Source organism: Biomphalaria glabrata, chromosome 14 (genome assembly GCF_947242115.1).
Source record: "Biomphalaria glabrata chromosome 14, xgBioGlab47.1, whole genome shotgun sequence".
Taxonomy (NCBI): domain Eukaryota; kingdom Metazoa; phylum Mollusca; class Gastropoda; family Planorbidae; genus Biomphalaria; species Biomphalaria glabrata.
The window spans coordinates 10168553-10192218 of record NC_074724.1 but is presented as its reverse complement, the minus strand read 5'-3'; the positions used below and the strand labels follow the sequence as shown (position 1 = coordinate 10192218).

General features: G+C 35.1%; 3 protein-coding genes across 4 annotated transcripts in view; 2 read left to right on the top strand and 1 right to left on the bottom strand.

The window, feature by feature from the left end:
- LOC106069203 (phospholipase A and acyltransferase 4-like) overlaps window positions 1–23666 on the bottom strand; it is a 410743-nt gene that overhangs the window by 349315 nt on the left and 37762 nt on the right. The gene's annotated exons all lie outside the window — the stretch shown is intronic.
- On the top strand, window positions 1817–14903 carry LOC106075103 (uncharacterized). 2 transcript variants are annotated; one of them, XM_056009449.1, is made up of 8 exons: window positions 1817–2071; window positions 4675–4793; window positions 6229–6445; window positions 7366–7508; window positions 9063–9270; window positions 11290–11574; window positions 12906–13243; window positions 13961–14903. In XM_056009449.1, exons 3-7 carry the CDS (start codon window positions 6310–6312, stop codon window positions 13001–13003), a joined length of 870 nt encoding a protein of 289 aa, XP_055865424.1. In that variant the 5' UTR covers window positions 1817–2071; window positions 4675–4793; window positions 6229–6309; the 3' UTR covers window positions 13004–13243; window positions 13961–14903. The 2 variants fall into 2 exon arrangements, with proteins under 2 accessions (XP_055865424.1, XP_055865423.1); XM_056009448.1 differs by lacking the exon at window positions 1817–2071 and adding an exon at window positions 4239–4476.
- LOC129922682 (uncharacterized) overlaps window positions 17742–23666 on the top strand; it is a 19750-nt gene continuing 13825 nt past the window's right edge. The window contains exons 1-2 of the mRNA XM_056009447.1: window positions 17742–17938; window positions 21356–21480. Coding sequence (XP_055865422.1) covers window positions 17899–17938; window positions 21356–21480 — 165 coding nt within the window. The 5' untranslated portion in view covers window positions 17742–17898. The remainder of the gene's footprint in view (window positions 17939–21355; window positions 21481–23666) is intronic.

Sequence of the window (23666 nt, the reverse complement as noted above, 5' to 3'; positions counted from 1 at the left end):
ATAGTTTTGAGAGCTTTCAACGATACCTAGACTCTGCATCTTAGGAGACTTACAGCGAATGATGAAAGTCATGTAATCGGCATGGAATTGGCATGGAATCGTGATGTCAAACCTTAAGAAAAGATTGTTGAAGACAAACAAAAAAATCTTTGACAAAAGAAATACATTATAACAGAACTGCACGACAGTCCAAAGAGGCCTCTGTTACACAGACGTATTGCCATGACCGTATTCAGCCAGAATCCTTTCATTTCATCCATGCATTTCATTCCCTTTCATTTTACCCCCTCACGGCATCCCTTGGTTTTTTTTATCCTCAATGGGTGATAATTTGAATTTATTTTATTCACATGACATAAAGGAGAGACACATTTAATAATAAAACTAAAATCATCTAAAATAAAAATATTCAACATCTATCTATCTATCTATCTATCTATCTATCTATCTATCTATCTATCTATCTATCTATCTATCTATCTATCTATCTATCTATCTATCTATCTATCTATCTATTTATCTATCTATCTATCAATCTATCTATCTATCTATCTATCTATCTATCTATCTATCTATCTATTTATCTATCTATCTATCTATCTATCTATCTATCTATCTATCTATCTATCTATCTATCTATCTATTTCTATGATCTATCTATCTATCTATCTAGCAATCTATAGTAGTAAAGCTAGCATTTTAGGCTTTGAGATCTTTAGATAAGTCGAAATAAATGTCAACAGTTTCTATGGCCGACGAATAACAAGGGTGCTTTATCACCAGCACAACCAACAACCGCCATTACTTGGCGCCCTAAAAATCTAGAAATTTAAATTTCTCGTCTTCAACAGCATTCCAAACCGGGACCCTCTGTTCGAAAAATCTAGCTCTTAATCACTCAGCCACAACGCATTCCGTACATAATAGTTTGAAAAAAAAATATTATGAAAAGTGGAAACATTTTAAAACCTTATTATTAGAGATAGATACATCTTTACTTTACTAGTTTACAATGACCTCTGTAGTTTCTTCAAAGCAAACATTAAAGATTGAATATTTTTCCATGACTAAAATTCATTCAATATTGTCATAAGATGGAATATTTAATTTTGGTTTATGTAATTCATTTAATGATGTGGTATCGTTAAAGTAGTGGTCTCTTTGGGAGTTTTCCATTTTACAGAAAACAAAAGAAACATATAAATATTAAATACAGATACTATTTCGGTTAAAATTATTTTGAATATATATATATATATGACATTTATTTTACATCTAGTTATTAAACTTGTACATTTGTATGAGGATTCTATAAAGTTCCTTGTTTGGAAGACAATGAGGAATTGGAAGTGTCGCTGCTCTATAAAAATAGCGTCAAACACACACACAAACACACACACACAACCCCTACCATAATAAAGTAAAAAGAAATGCCTCATGAAAGTCTTTAAAAAAATCATATAATACAATCCAAAGATATACCCTATAACTACGTTATACAAAAGGGAGACTTCTTTTTAACACGGATATATCCGAATGGTGCAAAAACACGTTTGTCTTTCATTCTGTCAGATTATATCTGCACTACTTGTTGACCTGGAATGTGAAAAATCTGCGTGTAGTCAGCTTAGCACCAGGGAGCAAAGTTTCAAGAGAAACAAGGTTACAAAAACAGTTTGTGTTTCCACACAATCTAAAAATCGGCCCATCCCCCCCCCCCCCCGAAGTGGTCCTCACTGGCAGGTAAAATTACATGTTTCAATATTTTCAGAAAGAATTTCAGATTGAAACTCTATCAAAGGCAAATTACTGAGGAAAATGGAATAAGAAGGTTGACAGATCCTGTGTGGTGCCCAAAACGGCCCAGCAGACTAAAAAATAGATACAAATGAATATGAAGTTCGATTCGAACCTGGCCTAACTGATGTCTTATAATGAATATCTATTTGATCTAATTGTTTTGAAGGGTCAATCTTTTATTCAAAGCCTCAAGGAAAAAAAAAACATTTCGAAAAACAAATTCCTTTAGTTGTGTTTACTGTGACTATAGTGCAGAATTACAGTTCACGAGGTAATATGAATAAGTACTTTTTAATTTTTGCTTTAAATTATGTTTCTCTTAGACCCTTTACAATTTGCTTACCAAAAGGGTAAAGGTGTAGACGATGCCATCCTAAATATTTTAAATGGAGTCTACAGACATCTCGACTTACCGAACACTTTCCTTATAGTTATAATGTTTTTTGTTTGGTGTTATGCGCAAATTGTAAGACAAATTTCCATACGTACAATAAAGATTATTATTATTATATATTCAATAGTTTTTTCTCTTGTTTTCTCTTGTTTTTTGTAAAGTAGTAGTTAGTATGACATAACCGGTTTAACTTATCAATATAACTGTAAGAATTTTTTCGACAGAAATTTAAAACCATTTGAATAAATATGTAAAACATACGTTGTATAGCTATCACCCTTATTAAATAGCCTCCCTTGTTTGTTTCTATTAATAGTGAATAGTCGTAAAAATGTAAAAATGGTGTGTTTTTAATTTTAAAAAATGATTGCATAATTGATCGCTTTCAGAAAAGAAAAAAAAGTAACTGTTGCATCAGAACTTTGAAAGGTCTAACAATATCATAATGTCGGATTTTCAATATCGTTTCTAGTTTACGAGATCTAAACGGGACGGAGGACGTACGGACGGACGGACAAACCACACAAAAGTAATAACGTCTTTTCAGTTTTCGTTGCCCCTAAAAATCTGCACAGGACCTATGACAATTAAGACCTAGTACCTTTATACTCGTCATATAAGTCCGCGTCATTGTGTCTTGCGCTATCTTATCAGCGCTCTTTTGTCAGCGCTAATTTGTCAGCGCTATTTTTTCGGCGTCATTGTATCCATTTTATTTTGTCGGGTCACCCAAAATACCAACATTCAAGTCTTCGCGCCACGAGAAGCGATCAAGAGTTAGCGTTTCCCAGCCATAGATGCCCAGTTCACATTTCTGAGGAAGCTCTTCAGAAAGTCTTTATATCGCTTGTGTTGACCCACTTCTCTCACAAGGATGTCAAGCTCATCGTAGTTGGAAATAGTAGGCTGAGGATTATAATCATCTGTAACAACTGTGAGATATTAAAACCTTGTACATAGTAAAACCAACAGAAGATCAGATCTTTGATGTGGCGGGAAAGAGAGTATTTTATGTATGGAAATATCAAGTAGACATTGACGCTTATTTTATTTAGAGTCTATTTGTAGAAACAAGATATATATTTGTTATGAGTCGATTGGTTGTAAAAGTAAATGATTTGTGATTCTCTATGTGCTATGTTTTAGTTAGGGGGAAAGCGTTAGTCCTTTTCTATTTATAGACGTACTGGTCAATCCTAAAAATATAATCTTATCAATGCAATATTACCATTCCGAAAACCTACTGCAAGCTTCATTCTATTTGTCCCAAGAGTTGAGTCTTTGACTGTTGGAAATTAAAGTCCTCGGAAGCTTATTTCTATCTGCCTGTCTAAACAAACATCTGTCTGGAAGATCAAAGCAGATGTGATTAGGACTAATGACATCTCTATTAGCGATGGCTTACATCCCAAGGCGCTCGGCTTAGAAGCGAGGCCAATAGCAAAGCACATCAGGAAAAGTCCCCAATATTCTTTCTCTTTATCTCATCAGTCTTGCAGGTGTCTGCCATAAGAACGATCCTCCAAGGAACGGTGTCTCAATAGTGACATGTTTGTTGGGACTTTCTTCCATCCCCGCCAGTGCAATGGACTCGGTTCTTAGGCGGCAAAACGGGGTTTCATTTTGGCTTAATCGTTCCCTCTAACAACCTTTTCCACCCCAAGCGCCACTGCGAGGCTGACAAGCATTGCCAGGAAAGACAGAAAGTTCCCCTTTAAGACCTTGTGATTTATAGGCAAGCACAGCGACCAACTGCCTTTACTTTCATCCACCTATATCATCTACCCGTTTGTGCTCAGAAGCACCCGAAAAAAATTTAAAATCTTCTTCTCCAGGATTCGAACCTGGGACCTCCGCGCATATACTTAAACAATAAGACTTACGGTTGTTTCACTAGACAAAAAAAAAAAGTTTTAGGTAATGAACCTACAGTATTAAATAAATACAATTTTTGATACGAGTTTGATAAAAATAGCACACAAGATAAACCCAGCGTATCGCGTGCTTCAAGATTGACCAATGCATGGAAACTATGGCCTAGATGACATTTTTTTTTTAGCTATGACTGTTGAAATTTGTAATGACGTGCGTTAGGCAATACGCTAATCAATCCTTTAGGAAACAATAAAATGAGGGAATGTATTAGTACTACTGACATCGATTGGACTAGTGCATCTGCGTATAGAAGAAAAATAATTTAATACTACGCGTCTATAATAATAAAAATATGTTCATCTATCAGCTTCTGTTCGTATCTCTCATAACATGTGTTCAGTCATTGGGTAAGTATTTTATAAGTGAATTTTGAAAATTAGATATATTGATTCTGAAAAATTATCTGTTCCTAAATAATGCGTATCAAATCGATTAATTTCTTAAGATTTTATTTTTGAAACCTTAGGCCACAGAAACAGATGACCTTTACATCGTCTGCCCTAAACTTAACCAAACACGAAGTAATAAAGCTTTGTCTTTTTCAGAGACTCCCAGAAATGTGACTTGTAAAATAAGCAAAACTACGTTCGAGTCTATACTAGTCACTTGTAAGATCAAACTACTTCTTCCACAGTCAGCGTTTAGTGTTAATTTCACGTCCAACGTAAGTAATGTGTACTATCTGTTCGATATAACTAAAATAAAATGTGTTTAGCTGAAAAGAGCAGAGGTTGGTTGCATGTTTTAATTATCTTTCCTATTTGTATATATATAAATATATATATATATATATATATATATATATATATATATATATATATATATATATATATATATATATATATATATATATATATATATATATATATATATATATATATATATATATATATATATTTAATTGATTTGATATAGCCCATCTTTTATGCTAATAGCATGCTATGTGTGCTATGGTTGAATTAAATCCCTTTTATGGACCTCTTGTGGGACATGGGGTGTATCTGTGAGAAGACTTACATGCTGCCTATTGATATTCAGGAATCACAACTCTACTCAAATACGTTCTGTTAATTATTACTTAAGTGTTTCTTGCTATGTGGAATTAGTACTGACTACATCAAACACAATTGGGGGTGGGGGGGGGTGGATAATTGTTTAAGCGCATAGCTTTCGTAACTTCTGTCCTGGTTCGAATCTCGTCCAAGACTGATTTTAAAGTTTGGGACTTTTAGGAGTTTACACAACCCTAATGGCTACCTGACTTTAGTTGTGTAGAGTAAAGGCGGTTGGTTGATGTGCTTGAAATATGACATCTTGCTCGTTTATCTATTGGCCAAAGAAACAGATGACCATCTCACCCATAGACCTGAAGGTCCGAAAGGGAAATTTTAGTTTTACCTCAGCCATCAATGTAGAGTTGAAGCCTGTTGTAAGATGTCTGTTAGGGATTGGAATTGGACATTTACCTTCTCAAAAGATGTCCACATATTACATAAAGAAGTAGATATAGATCAAGAATCTTAGGGCATCGTAGTGTATTTCGTTTTTACCTGTGACGCGTGGTGGCTGAGTGGTTAGCGCTAATTCTCCAAACCGTGAGGTCTCAAACTTGAACTACGTCTGGGATTTTAAGCATCGGGATTATTAGGACACACCTGAGCCCACACAACTCTACTGGATACTTGATAAAGGTAAAGTACAGACGTTAAGTATGTACGGTTTGGTGATTGAGAAAACGTCAATAAACTTCGGCCATACAAGTAAAAAATCGCTTTTATATAGCGCTACTTTCATGCTTATAGCATGCTCGGAAAGCTATGGTCCAATCTCATTTGTGGACCAGTGGAGGGAGGAGTATGTAGGAGAAGGTTTTCCGTGCTGCCTTTAGGCGCTAATTAAGCTCAACTCTGCTCGAGTCAGATGTCAAACCTTCATGAGTAGCCAAGCCAGGCCAAGTTCAAGAGTATTTAGCCTCTCGACCATGCCATAGATACATTTAACGGTACATCATATGTTCTCAAATATTTCAATGTCTCAATTGTAAACCACTCATTTTTAACTAAACTTTTTAATAATGATGAATCATAACTTTGTTTCAGAGTACCTCATTGAGCGATACATCCAGCATAGAACTAAACTGTACTTCTACCCGCTCTAATGTCCAACCATCGCAAGTACATATGAATATGACAACATGCTTAATTAAGATCAACACGACACAATTACAATCAGGTTATTACGACCTTCAGTTGATGGCATCAGCTTTTGGGAACGAGTCAAGTGAAGAAAGTGAAGTCATAAGGCTCCTTTTTCCAAGTATGTCATTTAAATCAATTAACAATCTATCTATCTATCTATTTATCTATCTATCTATCTATCTATCTATCTATCTATCTATCTATCTATCTATCTATCTATTTATCTATCTATCTATCTATCTATCTATCTATCTGTCTATCTATCTATCTATCTATTTATCTATCTATCTATCTATCTATCTATTTATCTATCTATCTATCTATCTATCTATCTATCTATCTATCTATCTATCTATATATATATCTATCTTTATCTATCTATCTATCTATCTATCTATCTATCTATCTATCTATTTATATATCTATCTATCTATCTATTTATCTATCTATCTATCTATCTATCTATCTATCTATCTATCTATTTATATATCTATCTATCTATTTATATATCTATCTATCTATTTATCTAAGTATCTATCTATCTATCTATCTATCTATCTATCTATCTATCTATCTATCTATCTATCTATCTATTTATATATCTATCTATCTATTTATCTAAGTATCTGTATCTATCTATCTATCAATGCATCTATCTATCAATCTAACTATCTGTATCTATCTATCAACCTATCTATCTATCTATCTATCTATCTATCTATCTATCTATCTATATATATATATATATATATATATCTATTTATCTATCTATCTATCTATTTATCTAAGTATCTATCTATCTATCTATCAATGTATCTATCTATCAATGTATCTATCTATCTATCTATCTATTGAACTAACCATCAATTTCTTTATTAATTAATTTATCTTTATCTATCTATCTTTGTCTGTCTATTTCTTTCTTTCTTTCTCTCTCTCCCTCTATCAATCTATTTCTCTCCCTCTCTCTCTTTCTGAATAAAAAAAAAAGTAATTAAATTTCCTAATAGAATGTGTAATTGCCATTTTATTCAACAGAAGAGCTTCAAACTCCTGTATGCACAGGTCCCACTTATGATATTCCTGCTTGCACTATCGGCCTCAGTAAAAAGTTATGTGTTTCTTGTGTAGCACCTATCGCCATAGGAAAAGCGAAATGCAGCATTTTCTACATATCTGGGGTAGTGTTGTTCTTTTTTTTATAACATAGATACAATAGCTTGTAGATCCTAGTACGACAATTGTTTTAATCTGATGGTTATCTTACTGTCTTAAAATAATGTTTCTTTTTATGCGTTAGTTTAGAAGTTCTCAAAATTCTTTTTTACCCTGGGACCGCTTTATATAGTCTTAACTTGCCTACGGATCCCTAAGTAAAAAATCTACATAAATGCTTAGTACAAGTACATTACAACATCTCCACAAGGATCAATTTCTAGTCAGTTTCTTTTCATTTGTGATGAGGTTCCTAACAAATAAGAAGACGGAAAGGCAGTTAACAAGTCAGGATATAAAAGTGCAATATGTATAACTGGTATATGTGCTATCTTTGTTCGAACATCGGTTTACGTTCGTCATTTGTAGATACTTCCTGAAGCTGCTCTTTGGTGTGGATCCATCTGTGTTTGAAATGTAGTCCACGCACGTTCAGCACCTAGTCGGGAATAATTTTGGCAAAGTCTTGAACATGACGCCTTTTTGTAATTATGCCTATGTCTTAAACTTGTGGCTATCTAATAATTATGAATAAGTTTTAATGCTGAGGCTATTTAATAACTATGTCTGTAAAACTGAGTCTCTTTAATAATTATGGCTAAGTATTAAACCAGATTCTCTTTAATAATTATGGCTATGTTTTAAACATGAGGCTTTTTAATAATTTATGACTATGTCTTAGAAGTGTGACTCTTTAGTAATTATGGCTAAATCTATAGCGTTTCATACATTTCCTTTCTATATGATCATTGGAACTACCAACGCGCAGAATTAAAAAAAAAACAATTTTATATCTATTAAAAAATTTTGATAACAGAGTTAAATTTCGGAAAAAAAATGTGTATTTAGCAATCTAAAAACCAATATATAAATTCCTACTATGAGAGCAATAACTGAAAACAAGCTAGCTGCATACCTCGGTAGATAATAAAGTCCTGAATTAAATGAAAAAAACTATTCAACTATCTAAAGATGTTGAATAGTCCCCTTTTACTTCTTAGTAATTGTAAATAAAATAAATGAGAAATGGGAGCTCTCATCCAAATCACAAGAAAGATGACGCTTTCCCGACAAGACCAACGTCTATTCTTTCGACTCAGCACCGGACACAACAGAATGCGACAACACATGTACAGGAAGCTCAAAATTGGAACCAGTGAAATCTGCCCATGTGGAGTATCACCAGAGAATGCCGACCACGTCCTCCAAAACTGCTCTCTTTACCAAGACACTGGCCCCAAAACACGCCAATAGAAAGAAAATTATATGGAGAGCTCACTGATTTGGAAACCACTGCGCAGTTCATCTCATGTATTGGTCTAGTCATCTGAACACTCCAACATAACAATGAGAACGAAGAAGAAGAAGAACGGATTAAACAAAATAAAATTAAAAAAAAAAACAACCTAGAAATTTAATTCATATAAGTAAGTATTTGCTTCTATGTAAGCTGTATATAATGTATTCATCACATGCATTTTATTCTATAATTGGTTGTCATCTACTTATTCTTCTTTCAGTATAGTTCTGTTACCATTAATAGCTATACAGCCAACCCACACATGCTAGTTGACCAGGATAACGTCAATACTTACTCAGCCGAATGCTATGAATATTTAGATGTTACAAGGTTTAATGATGGGGTTAAGTTCAACATCAACTTCACACAAGTCCTAGAAAATGGAAACACCTCTGTGACATCAGCTTCTTCAGCCAACTATTATTTTGGTAAGATTTTAAAACATTTTTTTCTAGGTGGCTTCATTTGGAATGCCTTAATGATTGTGTTCAAGCTTCACACACTATCATCTCTTTTTATCTTCACCTACCCCTTTATATTGTTATAACTCTGCCATGCGCACCGCCATTTAAGCTAGTGCAGAAGGTGCGCACTGTTAGAGACTAAGCAGGAAAGGATGTTGGCATTAGAAGAAGAAGAACAAGTCCCGCCCAAGTCTAGAGCCGAAGTGAAGAGACTGTGCTAAAGGAAGATGTTGTTATTATGTATTTGTGATGTCCTGTGAAGAAACATCCTTGTCTCGTTGAGTCGTCTCCCTTACGTTATTACAATATGTTGGACCGTTGGGCCATCCTGCAAGATTTGTCGACCTTCTTTCTTCTTGCCTCTCTTTTGTCTTAGCTAGAAGCTCGTTCAATGGCAGGCCCGTCAATTCTTTTATGTTGTCTTCCCATCGCTTTCTCTGTCTGCCTCTTCTTCTTCTTCCCAGATAAGTAATAATAATCTTGAATTCTTGAGTGTTATCAGAATCATACAATTTAATTTGTTTTATTTGTAATACTTAAGTCAGTTACCAGTAGGATAATATATGAATACTAAGACAACGAAATATTTCATCTAAAGATATTTTTGTATATTGACTGATGCGTATGAACAGATTTGGACTTCAAAAGACCCAAAGCTCGTTCTCAGATTGAAGTCATTTTTAGGTCCAGAAATTACACATAAAAGTTACATTTTATTTTTAGAAATCACACAGCATTTGCAAAACTCAAAACAATATAGAAAAACAAAGGTATAGCCCTCAACACCAAAGTCAGACTGATGCGCTCCCTGGTCACGGCCACATTTCTATATTCTTGCGAGTCTTGGAAGCTGATCGCAGAGCTAGAGATGAGGATCCTAGCAATGGACTTTAGATGCTTCGTGAAAATCCTAGGTATCACATTTAAAAACCGCATCACAAATAAAGAGATTCGAGGTATGGTTGTCACATCGATTGGACCCCATGATGAGTTGCAAACTATTGTAAAAAAAAACAAACAAAGCGTTAACTAAAACTCTGGGGGTTTTTTTACATGGTCCTCAGAGCTTTCAGAAAACAGTACCAGGAAAAAGAAGAAGAGCAGACAGAACAAAAGCAATGGGAATACAACAAGACAAGACGGGCTTTCCTTTGAAAGAGGCTCTATACAAGGCAAACAAAAAATACGTAAATGGCGAAAGACGGACAACAGATCTTGTGTGGTGCCCCAACGGTCCAACACACAAAAGGCTAGGTGAAGGTGAATGAAGAAAGTGCTATTGGAGATTTTCACAATAATCTAAACAATGTCAAAGGCGATAAATTGAACCTTAAAATCCCCAACTTATTAAAATTTAAGGAGAACAAAAAACTATTTAAAAATTTGATTCTGCTGTGCTTTTATGTCAAGTATCATAGGCATGCAACTTTGTAAAACTTTCCAACACAATTAGCAGCAACATAGATTTAGACACTGATCTGACAAAAAGAATAGAAAAGGGCTTTTGCAGCATTGTCAAAACTTTCCAATCGCATGTGGGAAAATGTCAAATTGACTACGGCAACAAAAATCCTGGTCTACAATATATTGCGTTCTGAGCACACTTCTTTATGGCAGTGAGAGCTGGGCAACTTACATGCTTCAAGAACATAGATTAAATAGTTTCCACTTACGCTGCCTGCAACGCTTAATGTGCATCTCCTGGAGGATAGAGAATCAATGTTATGATCGAAGGATAGAGATGTTATAATATATTCAAATATGAAGCAACATCCAAAATATTCAAAACAAAACAAACAATAGATAGATTTGACGTACGTTCGGAGAGAGTGACTTAAATATAAAAATAATCAAAAAAAAAAAAAAATTTGTTTTACTTTTGTAGATTTTGACAATGTTCATTCAATTCTTTACAATAATCTTTCCCTACAAAGTAATGTTTTATTTAGCATTTAATGATTATCACTTTTATATACAACACAGAGTCTACGAAAATAGTCAACTTCACAGTGGACGGTAACTCCGTGGGTGTATGTGCTAACATGGGTGACAACTTCACATTAAGCTGTGAATCTCACGGATCTCCACCGGCTGCCAAATTCCTTCAGCTGGGGCCAACACTCAACAACGGATACATCATTTATGGCTTTCCAGAGACAGATTTAACAAGGACAATCAAAGAGACCTATGACTACGGCTATTATATGTGCGCTACCGGACAGCAACCCGAACATCGGGATTCAAAATCAGTGTATGTTGTAGCTCCAGGTTAGTAAGTTCTTCAACAGAGTATAATGGAAGAAATTAAAGCATATTTATTCCTAACTTTTTTTTTTGTTTTACTTTGAGACGGCATCTATAAAATAAAAACAGTTTAGATGTGTACATTATTATACATGTAAAACCAATATTAATTTTTACAAAATTAATCATAACTTTAATAGCATTTTAAAGCAAATGGGAGTAGTGGGTGAGTATTAAAGATCTTGGCTTCGAGATCAAAGAAGAATTGACTTCGAATTTCAGTGAAATCTGGAATTTGAATCTAGGTTGCCAATTAGTCTGCCCTATTCTGTTGAGTTGTGGGAAAGATCGTTTAGTTATCCACATGACATCATAATTCAACGTTTCCTAGATATTTTTCTCTACATTGTTTAAATACTGTTGTTGATCACCATCAGTCTGATAGACGTTTCAAGTGACTGTAAAACCTTCTTCTGGAAATACATCCCTAAACACATACAACGCAGGTCAAGGTGGCGTTCGCTTATTAGGAAGATCAACACACGGTATTTTTCGTTTCGGATGCATTTCTTCCACAGTTGATGTTTTTTTTTTCGCTATCCATATCTTTCTTCGTCACCATATATCGTATGTTATCTTATAAAAGACAGATGTTACTCAAAAAAAAAAAAAGATTATTGCGTCCAACGCGTGTCCCTAGGTTAATCTAGTCATGCATGTTAATCAAAATCATTTGTTTTCCTGGCTGACTCGGGCTACTCATTTCCTGCTCTAATACCACTAGCACTCTAATAGCACTTCCTTCTTATAGTGCGGTCGAGGTCTATATCTAATAAAGTAGTCAGCATCAATGCCCACTGCTTTGAGGTTTACTTTGATTGCTATATACACAAACAATATTACTTGGCCTTAAAATATGACAAATTAATAGTTTTTTAATTGTAGAAATTGTACAGTAGTAAACATACTTACGGGGGTTCGGTAGCTAATTGGGTAAGCGCTTAGCTACCGAATCTGGGGTTCTGGGTTCGAATCTCGATGAAGATTGGAATTCAGTATTTCGAGATTTTAAGGGCGCCCTGCTCGAACCGTTGACTGAATAAACGTATGACATTAACCTCGTTTGTTCTAGATCGCAAGATCTGAAAGTAGAACTTTACACATTCTTTTCAACAAAGATTAACGACCTTTTAGTAGCTTACTGTATGAAGAAATACATGACTTAACTATGTAAAGATATAGGTCATTTACATTTTTTACTAATTAGAACATCTTGTTAACGTCCCTTATTTAAAGGTCATAACTCACATTAGAAATGTTGTAAAACTTGTGATCAGTATTCTATTTAAATTTAGATCAAATCATGAGGAGAAACAACCAAACATACTACAAGTTGCAGTACACTGGCATCAATAACAGCAAGTCACCGGATGTCCCGAGCCCTCTACCATGACACTCTTCAGAAAAGAAGACGAGTTTGTGAAAGGGTCAGGCATAGAGATTTTAACAGAAGGAGTCAACCTGACCTATATAAGATCTCCTCAACTCATCCAGTCTTCAAACCAATATAAAGCGTTGGGCTTTATTAATGTCACTTTCTTGAATAAAGACTTGACTCTAAATTTACCAGAGTACAGATTAAATGTTAGCAATGGCTTGTCTAATTTTACTATCATTGACTTTGGCGTTTATGGTAAGTTTAGGTCTTAGAATTGATACATAACAATTCCAAAACTTCTATTTTGCTTAGTATTTGATTTTTGTGCAATATTTCTTACTGATATAAATAATGTGTGGTTCTTTATTATTGAAGCATGCTTAACACTTACAGAGTCTGTTTACGGATGGCCTAAATATATACTCAAAACATCACTAAGACATAATAAGATGCTTATATCTAATGCTATGATTACCTAAATGCGATATAGATTCTTTTTTTAATTTTTAAAAGTCTTATTATATATATATATATGTATGGAAGAACTATCTTCATCTTTATTACCATATTATGCTCAAGCTCTTACCGTTTGTCTTTTACCTTTGCGCAAATGCATTTTTTTGTCTTGTTTTTATTTTAATATTTCTCTTTTTTCCCACTTTCTCCAACTTTCTGTCATTTTCTGTCGCCCTCTGTCTTTGTCTTTCATATTTTTATTTCACTCTGGCATAATTTATTTTCCTCTTTTTTTTTTTTGCCGTCCTTTTTTAATATTTCCTAAATTATCTACCTTGCCTTCCTGGTCTTCAAAAAGTTTACCTTTATACTTTCTCTTTTTTCTCGCTATCTTGTTTGGTTGTCTTCAAAAGAATTTACTTTTTTGTTTGCAATACTTTCTGTCTATCTTTCTCTCATAGAGAAGGAAATATGATGTTATTTTTTTATTTAATTATTCTTCTTGTTATTTTTCAGTTGAACAAAGCAACAACTTTGGTCCAACTTTACACAGCGTCTCCGTTTGTTGGATAGTTTTAATTGTGTTGAAAACTCTTGCTAACTTTCTGTAATTTTTACTACAAATATTACTATAATAACAATGTCAACTGACATGTGAATCTGTGGCTGAAGAAATATTCAAGATTAATTGACACATTACTGACTTCTCCAGAAAGATATATGAATACACTGTATATTAAAATAACATTTTATATTCAAAGATCAATTGCATATCTCAAAACTGAATTTAAAAGAGTGTATTGTAGCTACATTGGTAGGTATACAGGCGTTGTAAGTAATACAAAATGACATTAGAGTGACTTTAAGTAAATTACTGAGTTAAGCAAACACCATCAAGTTAGCCTACTTTAAACATTTAACTGACATGATATGTGTTTACAAAATGGGAAGAATATAACAGAGATGTACTGCAGAGTCAGATTTTCTTAAACAAAGGCCTCGCATATAATGCCCATTGTCTAGATCACTATTTGAGTTCCTGACATCTTACTCACTAAAATGTCTAGTCAAAGTTTATTGGTTACCATTTTTTAATAAACATATTCGCATTTAATGTAAAAAAAAAAAATTAACTACCGGTAAAACAGAGTTTCACGTTTCGATAAATTAGTTTTGTTTATTAAAAGTAAGTAAGTAAAAGTACAGCTTAAAGCTCTTATAGCTCGAGAAACTGTTATATGAATAGCTTGAATCAACCACTGACATCCTCACACACACACACACACACATCCCAAGAGTAACAATAAAATGTTTGTAATAAATACACCAAAAAATCCTCAGAATTTATATATTCTCAAAACCAACTGTATTATTTTCTCACCTTTATAATGTATTTTGGCATTAAACAAAAAATATCATTCAAAGAAATTATAAATTGAATAAAACTATTTATCATTGAGAGCGTTTACGTCTTTAATTTCTTTTTTCAAAATAATGTATGTTTTTATAAGATGCTCACTGAAGGGACGTTTTTTTGAAAAATTCGCAATTTTAGCGCGGCAATTTATGAAAATCGCAATCCTTCTCTTGTATTTTTTTAAAAAAGTATTTCATCAAAATGTCCTCAATTAATGACTATCTATATGTTAAAAGTTTGAAAAATAATATGAAGCATGTTTCTTTGTTTTATAGTGCTGGTGCATAATTTCTGTACACACCTTATTAAAACTATCCGAAATTTTATTTATTTTTTTTTGCTCCAAGACTCGGAAAAGCTACATAAATATGGTGGCTATATTTTCAAAGTAATAAAAATTAACATTGAAATATATGTAGGAGGAAGGCCTAATGACTGCCAGATTTCCCGGGTTCTAATCTTGGTAAAGACTGGGATTTTTAATTAACGGACATGATGTAGATGTTTAATGAGTGTGTAATTTTGTCAGAGTAACGAACAAATGCATTTAATTTTCCTTCACTAAATTGAGGTACGCATTGGAGTTGGGTGAACCAGAGGCGCCCTAAAGATTCTTAAATTTAAATTGCAAGATTTCGGTTCAGAAGCCAATCGCTTTACCATTTAGCCACCGCGCTTCCAAATCTTTACGATAAAAAACCTTTACAAATAGTAATCCCCTTACCCTGAGATTTACACATAGGATTGAGGTGAATGAAGTGGTTCGGTGATTGTTAAAATGTACTGCCACACGCATATTGAATCACGAGCGGATATTCCCCTTTAAAAGATCTGCCTTCGCTTCCTCACTGCTTCCCTGGGCGTCTGTACTAGGTCAGGTTGTGGCTGAAAAGCAAAAGGCAAAGCCACTATGATCCGCTGGTAGATGTCGTGAAGCTTATTGAATCTAATCAAACCTACGCCCTCATAGGTCTTCCTGATGTCGACAAGAAACGGACTCAGTACATTTGAGAGGTGAAGCTTCTTATTTACATGATTTCAATACTTGAGACACTGGGACACCTTCGAAGGTGACATGGGGACACCTGAAGATGATTTGACATTGTTGGCTTTGAAAGTGGATTTAAAAATCGTCTAAACTGAAGAAAAATCAGTGTATAGAGATAGAGGTGCGCCCGTACAACAGTCATAAAATCTCATAAGAATGGCGAAAAGAAACTAAACAGCGTTTAAATTTTGTGTATTTATAATTTATTGATTGGGTGTTATTGTTGAAGATAAATCTTGCAAAAAGAAACGCTATGCATACTAAGAGTTGCGATGACATGAAGACCATTACGAGGAAAGCGCAAACAAGGGACGACCTCGTATAATTTGGCGCCACACTTTAAAACAGTGGGCACCAGGTAGGTGGTGGTCTCAGACATTGCCAGTGACAGATCTTTGTAGAGACAGCTTGCCGACCAACGGCGCAGGAGAACATAAGTCCTAAGTAACTTCTTAAAAGGTCCATATTACAAAATGAAACAACGTTTAAACTATCTAAATGTTATTTTATGTTAAAAATACGTAATAATACCATTTTTACATGGTTATCAACCAAACATGGATGTATAGCTGAAATGAAAATACAAAGTTATTTCATGCCCCATTCATAGAAAAACACTTTCGCCATCCCAATCATCTGTCAATAGCTAATATGTATGTCACGCTCTAGTTCACAATCAGTCAAAGTAGATCAAAGGGGGGGGGGGACAATAATTTTATTGATGACAGCAAAGTTGTTAAAATCTAGAACTTCATTTTGTTTTATGAAACAAATACAATGGCCAGATTTGAACACTATGTAATGCAGGGTTAGGGTTCGTTGCGTTTTGTAAAAACTAGTATTTTAAAATAATAGTAGATTCAGATATAAGGGTCGTGGTTGGTAAATTTACAATTATTATCAATGAAATATATAAATAATTTATTATTATCTATATTGTACTCACTGGTTGAGATGCCAGTTACTCGCATTAACCCTTCTCCTGTTAGTGAGAACAGTTCCGTCACACGTGAAGGCCAGGAGTTGGACAGGTTGTCAAGAGGCTATTTGAGACGCGTGCCATTAAGAAGCATTTAAAAGGTAGTGGAGTGCTTACATCCATTACAACTTCCTGCAATGACAACCTTGCGGAACCAACTGGCGCCTTGACCAGTAAGCTTCGGGCAGGAGGGGCTGGTTAGCCATGGCTGGCTACCCACCTAGGAGAAGGAAAACTTTGAATTCAAACCTCTGTTGCCTTGCAGCTATACCCAATCATGATAAAGGCTTCGGGAGTCAACCCTGAGGAAAAATCTGTAGCTGGCGACCCTAAGAAAATAAGCAGCACCCAGTGCTACACCCTGGCAGAACCTTCGACGTCGCTGACCCCAAACTGCATCGACACTGCCGTTCCTTTGGATACATCAGCTGCGTGGAGAGGGGGGAACTGATGTGTGGGCGACATCGTTCCGACAAACAGCTAATGCCCAGTCCTTTCCATGAGATGATCCATAGTCGCTTCACGACTGAAGGAGGCTATAGAGATTGTACTCATGACTTTCATATTAATTTATTGTAAAACAAAATATTTAATTCGCTAGTCTTTATAGAACATGACAGAGCGACACAGAAATGCTTTAAAATAAAACTAATCACCAGCCAACGTTTTCAGAACTAGAGAGTATTATTTAAACTTAAACTGAACTCTGTAATCCATTATTGTTATATGCGTCTCAATTAAAAAAAACGTGTTAGATAATTCTCAAATTAGCCACCCATGCAAAAATGTTATCAAATCGGTCACATAGTGTCCCAGTTTTCACCTATCGTGATAATGAGTGTTCTCTTTGGCAATACGGTAGTTAGTCAACACAGTTGAACTATTTTCACAATACAAATGTTATCACAGTCAATAGTTCCTTTTATCAACGAGACTTCTACGTTATATAAGGATGTTTGAAAACAAAAGTTCTTATTCTTTAATATGCTAAACATTTAAAACAAGTTAACATGCTGATTTATCTGTGTTTGTTTTTTTCTCTTGTATCAGGTAAGAGTTTTATCAAGGCATACATATTTTATAAAATAATGAAATATATCTAATAGCTCCCTATTTTATTAAAGTACAAAGCATTGTAACATTCATTAATTACCGTGTTTTAGAAAGGAGTGTTTTTCTTCTAACGACGTCATACAACTAACATTTTACCTCTACTTTTTACACAGCTTATATCAAATCATTCAACTTCATTTCCCGCCACACCCTTTCTCATGTCAAGTTAAAAATGTAAAAAAATATTGTAATAACTTAAGTGAGGCAACTCAACGAGGACATAGACGTTTATTTACATAGAGACATGACAAACACAAAGGGCATCTGCCTTGAGTACAGCATCTTCATATTGGCTCTCTCTTGGGCGGAAATCGTTAGTCTCTTATGTCAACATCCGACTTGTCTGGTCACTGATAGTGCGCACCTTCTTTCTGCACTATCTTGGATGGCGGTGCGCATGGCAAAGTCATAACAATATCAAACAAAACAAAAATGAATCAAAATAAATTAAACAAGAATTCAATAAATTACTGACTAAAAGATGTCAATCCTTGATCAACTTCTCATGTAATTAAAGAGGCCAATCCTTGATCAACTTCTCATGTGACTAAAAGAGGCCAATTGTTGATCAACTTCTTAAGTGACTAAAAGAGGCCAATCCTTGATCAACTTCTCATGTGACTAAAAGAGGCCAATTGTTGATCAACTTCTTAAGTGACTAAAAGAGGCCAATCCTTGATCAACTTCTCATGTGAATAAAGATGCCAATCCTTGATCAACTTCTTATGTGAATAAAAGAGGCCAATCCTTGATCAACTTCTTATGTGACTAAAAGAGGCCAATCCCTGATCATCTTCTCATGTGAATAAAGAGGCCAATCCTTGATCAACTTCTTATGTGAATAAAAGAGGCCAATCCCTGATCAACTTCTCATGTGAATAAAGAGACCAATCCCTGATCAGCTTCTCGTGTGACACAAGAGGCTAATCCTTGATGCACAACTGCGTTCACATGTTGGGCATCTGTAAGCACTAGACGCTGTTGCACTTTCACTCTTCTTTCTATTATGGCGTCAGCCTAATCTGCTATCCAGGGCCCTTCCTTGATGCTTGCTCTTTATGTGGATCTAACCTGTGTCTCTTTTTCACGGCTGTTAGTATTAATTTTGAAAAGCTAAAGTTCATCATTATTCCTTCAAAAAAGAACAAACTGTTGTTCACCTTGCTTCTATTACATCACCATACATATATCTCGTGGAAGTCGACCTTGTGTCATTACATGCTCATTGCCAAGCCAGCCATGGCGTCTAATAACATCGCGGATGACCTGGCACTCCGCTCTGCACAACATTCCCTTATTGGTTAATTTATCTTGCCAACTTTATTTTAAAAAATAAATCTTAAGCATCGGCGATGAAAGATATTCACCTTTTTTTTGTCCTTCCAAGAGTAGGTTGGTCATGTTTCATAACTGTCATGATCTTTAATGGTGTTGATGTCACACTCTAAGATGGTGCTACTGTCACGATCAGACTTGAACTATATTGCACCATAAATGATCGTGATTGCCGAGGATCTTGAAATGATCTTTTGATAAGATGAGACAGATCTATGTTGATAATACGATCAAACAGAATGTTGCCAATTGATAAGAGGATCATCTAGGTCTAGGAGTTACTACTTGACAAATATGATCTAAGTACTTTCTAAATTCAATGAAGAAACTTCTCTTCGTCCAAAAACAATTACTTTAATTAATAACTTGAAAACACTATACACAAAATAGTTACAATGCTTAAATGTATTTGAATAACTGATCTATTCAATAATATATCTGAGTCTTGATACGAATAAAATATATATTCTTAACTACATACAAGTTAGATCCTATCTCTACAAATATTTACAACCGACTTTTGTACATCTTTACACTAACACCTTCCGTACAAGACTGACTTGGAGATACACGCTTCATCCGGGCTTTAGAGCGTCATCACGTGATCAACAACCTTCTCTTGCAAGATCAACCAATAAATGCAGCCCAACATAATAATTAATATTTTGAAACCAATGAAATTCATTTCGAAAATGAAAGTAATACAAGGCTGGTTTTTCCCGAGGTGGTTGACCTTGCCGGCAGACCTTGGCTGATACAGCGTACGTGACAATTACCTTATAGGGGAATTCTAGTACTAAATATCTACATTGAAAAGACAGGTAGGTCCCTAAAAACATGACTCCAAAAACGACTTGGAGACATTCAAAATCTTGCAATAAAGCCCGTTTTCATTCATTTCAATAAGACAGAACATAGGAATGCCACATCTCCTCATCACTGCTATACAACAATGCAACGAACGGAAAACCCGTCTGCAGATTTCAATGAAACCTATTTACATGTCATGCACCCTTCATCATCACTGGATCAACAACCAGTCTACATTTATTTAAAATGAATTAGGACTTACACTCTATCCTTTTCTCATTTATCCTTGTCAGACATCACTGCACCCTTTCGACTTACCTCAGTTTTACACTATGCTTTTCTGCCTCAATGAGAAAAACATCAGACAGCCTTTTGTTTGTTTTACTGCTGATGAAGGCCTCGTGGCCCTAACCCTCTTTGGTTTTACTAGGTCCGGCAGGGTTACATATATGTATGCTTCATAATATTTTCTATGCAGTAGACTAGGGGTTTAGCTTTAGTAGTCAGCAAGGTATTGTTCCACACTATTTTCTGCAGCCTTCTTATGGTGCCCATTGTCTTGGCTGTCCTGGTGTTGATGTTTTTATCCAGAAGCACAGTTTTGGAGAAAATGGAGCAAGTATAGCAGAACTGGTGAACACTATCTAGAAATTAATCCTTCAATATTAAGAGATATGGAGCTTTGTCATTATATATTTTTTCGTGCATGTTATTAATCTTTTGTATCTAAAAAGGGAAATAAATAATACATAATATACAGGTATATTTTAATGTGTACTTGGTACCCTTAAAAATGGTATATGCGTGATGAAACTGTGCATTAAATTTCTTTAGGTATTGAAATTTCATAAATCACGAAACTTAGTCATGATTAGCTACAAGTGCAATTTCATTTCAGTAAACCCAAAAAGTCCAATATAAGAACTAGACAGCTGTCATTCAGTTAGTTATTTTTTAGCATTTCTTAGGTCTTTTTTTATTTTCTTTAGCGAACTGAAAATTCGTAGCAAGATACGCAATAAAAAGATTAAAATTATGACAATTATATTTGCCTAACAGTTGTTTTTTTTTTAACAAAACATTACAAATTATCTGATTAAAGTGTAAAGTTAGTCACTTAAAGAAACATTATGCTGATAAAAAAGAAGTGAGAATTCCGTACACATTTAATATCGTAACAGAATATAAAGAAATATTTCTCTTTAACAGGATACTCTGACAATATTGTATGTGGAATAGAAGCCAAAACGTCGACATTTGAATCAATGTATGTCAGTTGTTTGATAGACCAATTTTTATCTCAGCCAATATACAGTGCAAGTTTTACGTCCAATGTAAGTGGAAAATATTGTTTTTTTTTTAAGTTGTTATAATCGGGCTCTGTGTAAACACCGCTCAAGACAACATTCAATTTAAGATTATGACAACAAGAGCTCCAAAAGAAGGTGGTATTTTAATAACTAATTAATTAACAGCTTTTAATACACAATTGGCAACACGATACAATGTCTAAAATTGCTTTAATGTACATTATCTTGCTGCCCTACTAATCTGTATCCTGGACTCGTACTGCTTTACTCGAGGACTCACTGCACCGGTCTGGAATGTGGACTAACAGTAGGCCTACTGGACTGGCTCACTGTGCTGAACTGAACTGGCTTTCTGTCTCTCTGGTCCCCAAAGGCTTTCCATCACATATATGAGTTTTTAAAAGGTGGAGAGTTCAGAGTTTATAGAAGTATTATCCGTAGTCCAATGAAACATATGACCAACACACAGCACGCTAACCTGTGTTACATTTGTCAGCTGACCTCAAACAATGTCAACCTTTTTTGCTTCGACACCAGTTATAACAGTATATTAATTATATTGTAACGAATCTCACTATCCAGGCTCTCTGAAAAAATGCACCACACACCACCAACTTAAAGAACTTGACAACTCAGTGCTCCAAATGAATCGTTCGTGAATGACGTCACGCTCTATTGGGGGAGGGGGGTTTGAGAAAATGTGACACTTTGTGACAATGGTGAAAAGGGGGGGGGTTAGCGATTTTGTGACGTCACAAATTTAAAATTCAGAAAACAAAGACAAATAAAATATTTTTTTAATCTTCAAAAATTTTCGAAAAATAATAACAATTTTTAGGTACTCATTTCAACATGAACTTCTCAGGAAGTGTTATTCTCAAATAAAAACCCTGAAATCAACATCGAGAAATCCAGCGAATCCAAATTTAAATACACACGTTTGTTCCAATCTCTTCATTTATCTCAAAAGGCAATCCCCTACGATCAATTCTGCCCATCACTTTTCCGGTCAACAAAATGTTTGAGTGTGGACTCTACTTTGCATCGATGACTCTCTTGAAAAATCAAACAAAAGTTCACATCCCACCATCCAAAAAAACACGAGCACAGAAAGCCAAAAGTCCTTGTAGTTTTGGGAAACACAAGTGAGGAGAGTCTGGAATGGAGAGATGAAGATCTCATTGAAGACAATTTGATTTTCGAGTCAGCTCCTCAAGCAGAAGAACATCTTCCCGTGTATACTATCGATGAGCACATGAAACCTCTTTGGGAAACAAATTAATGAGAAATAAATAATTTGAAATAAATATTTTTTTTATTATGTGACGTGACGAGGAGGGGGAGGGGGGTCTGAGAATTTGTGATACTTTGAGACAAGGGAGGGAGGGGGGTCAAAAAAGGTCATTTTTGCGTGACGTCATTTACGAACGACCCCAAAGTAACGTAAGACTTTAATAGTTGAATAAATCTGAGCCAATACTGTACAATTGACAACACGTAACACAGGCAGTGCAGATATTTCTCCGTTAACACCGTACCGACGTATCAACTCTTGCACTAATCTCTACGTCTCGTGCCGGGATTGCACTGGGTTCAACAGTTCAGGACTGACTTCACACATTGGACTCGTTATGTCGGACTCGGTCACAGACCAAGATCAAGACGCCAGTAGTCTTGACTGCACTTGACAGTACTCCGTACTGGACCGTCGTAATGCTCCGTACAGAATAATATGCTGAACAATGCTGAACCACAATGAACTGAGCTGTTGTCGACCAGACTCTAGTGAACTGGGCTGTAGTGAAACGTCTTGACACCTCCGCTCTTTATATAGGGTCCCTGCTGGTCTTCTAGAGCCGGACAGAACATCGCTCGACGTTTCTGGTTGGTCACCCTATTACATCCCTCGTGACGCTTTTGAACTCCAACATTGATCCTTCCCAAACGGTCTTGGCTGACCGTCGTGACTCGTCACGGTTGACCGCCAGTTGGATGACTACACACATACCACTACCCCCATCTGTGCCACTACCAGGAATATTACAATATTTTCTATTATTATTTGTATCAACACAAATACAAAGCTAGTGATCTTTCGAGCTGGCATCCTCCCTACATTGATCTATGCCTCAGAAACTTGGACAGTATATAGAAAACATGCAAAGAAAATGAACCATATCCATTTGACATGTCTAAGAAAAATACTGATC

Excerpts from the sequence above, each read along its gene's own strand:
- LOC106075103 (XM_056009448.1), top strand. The coding sequence starts at position 4,422 with ATGTTCATCTATCAGCTTCTGTTCGTATCTCTCATAACATGTGTTCAG. Across the intron at positions 4,794-6,228 it reads GTGTTAATTTCACGTCCAAC|AGTACCTCATTGAGCGATAC; the intron begins GTAAGTAATGTG and ends ACTTTGTTTCAG. Across the intron at positions 11,575-12,905 it reads AGTGTATGTTGTAGCTCCAG|ATCAAATCATGAGGAGAAAC; the intron begins GTTAGTAAGTTC and ends ATTTAAATTTAG.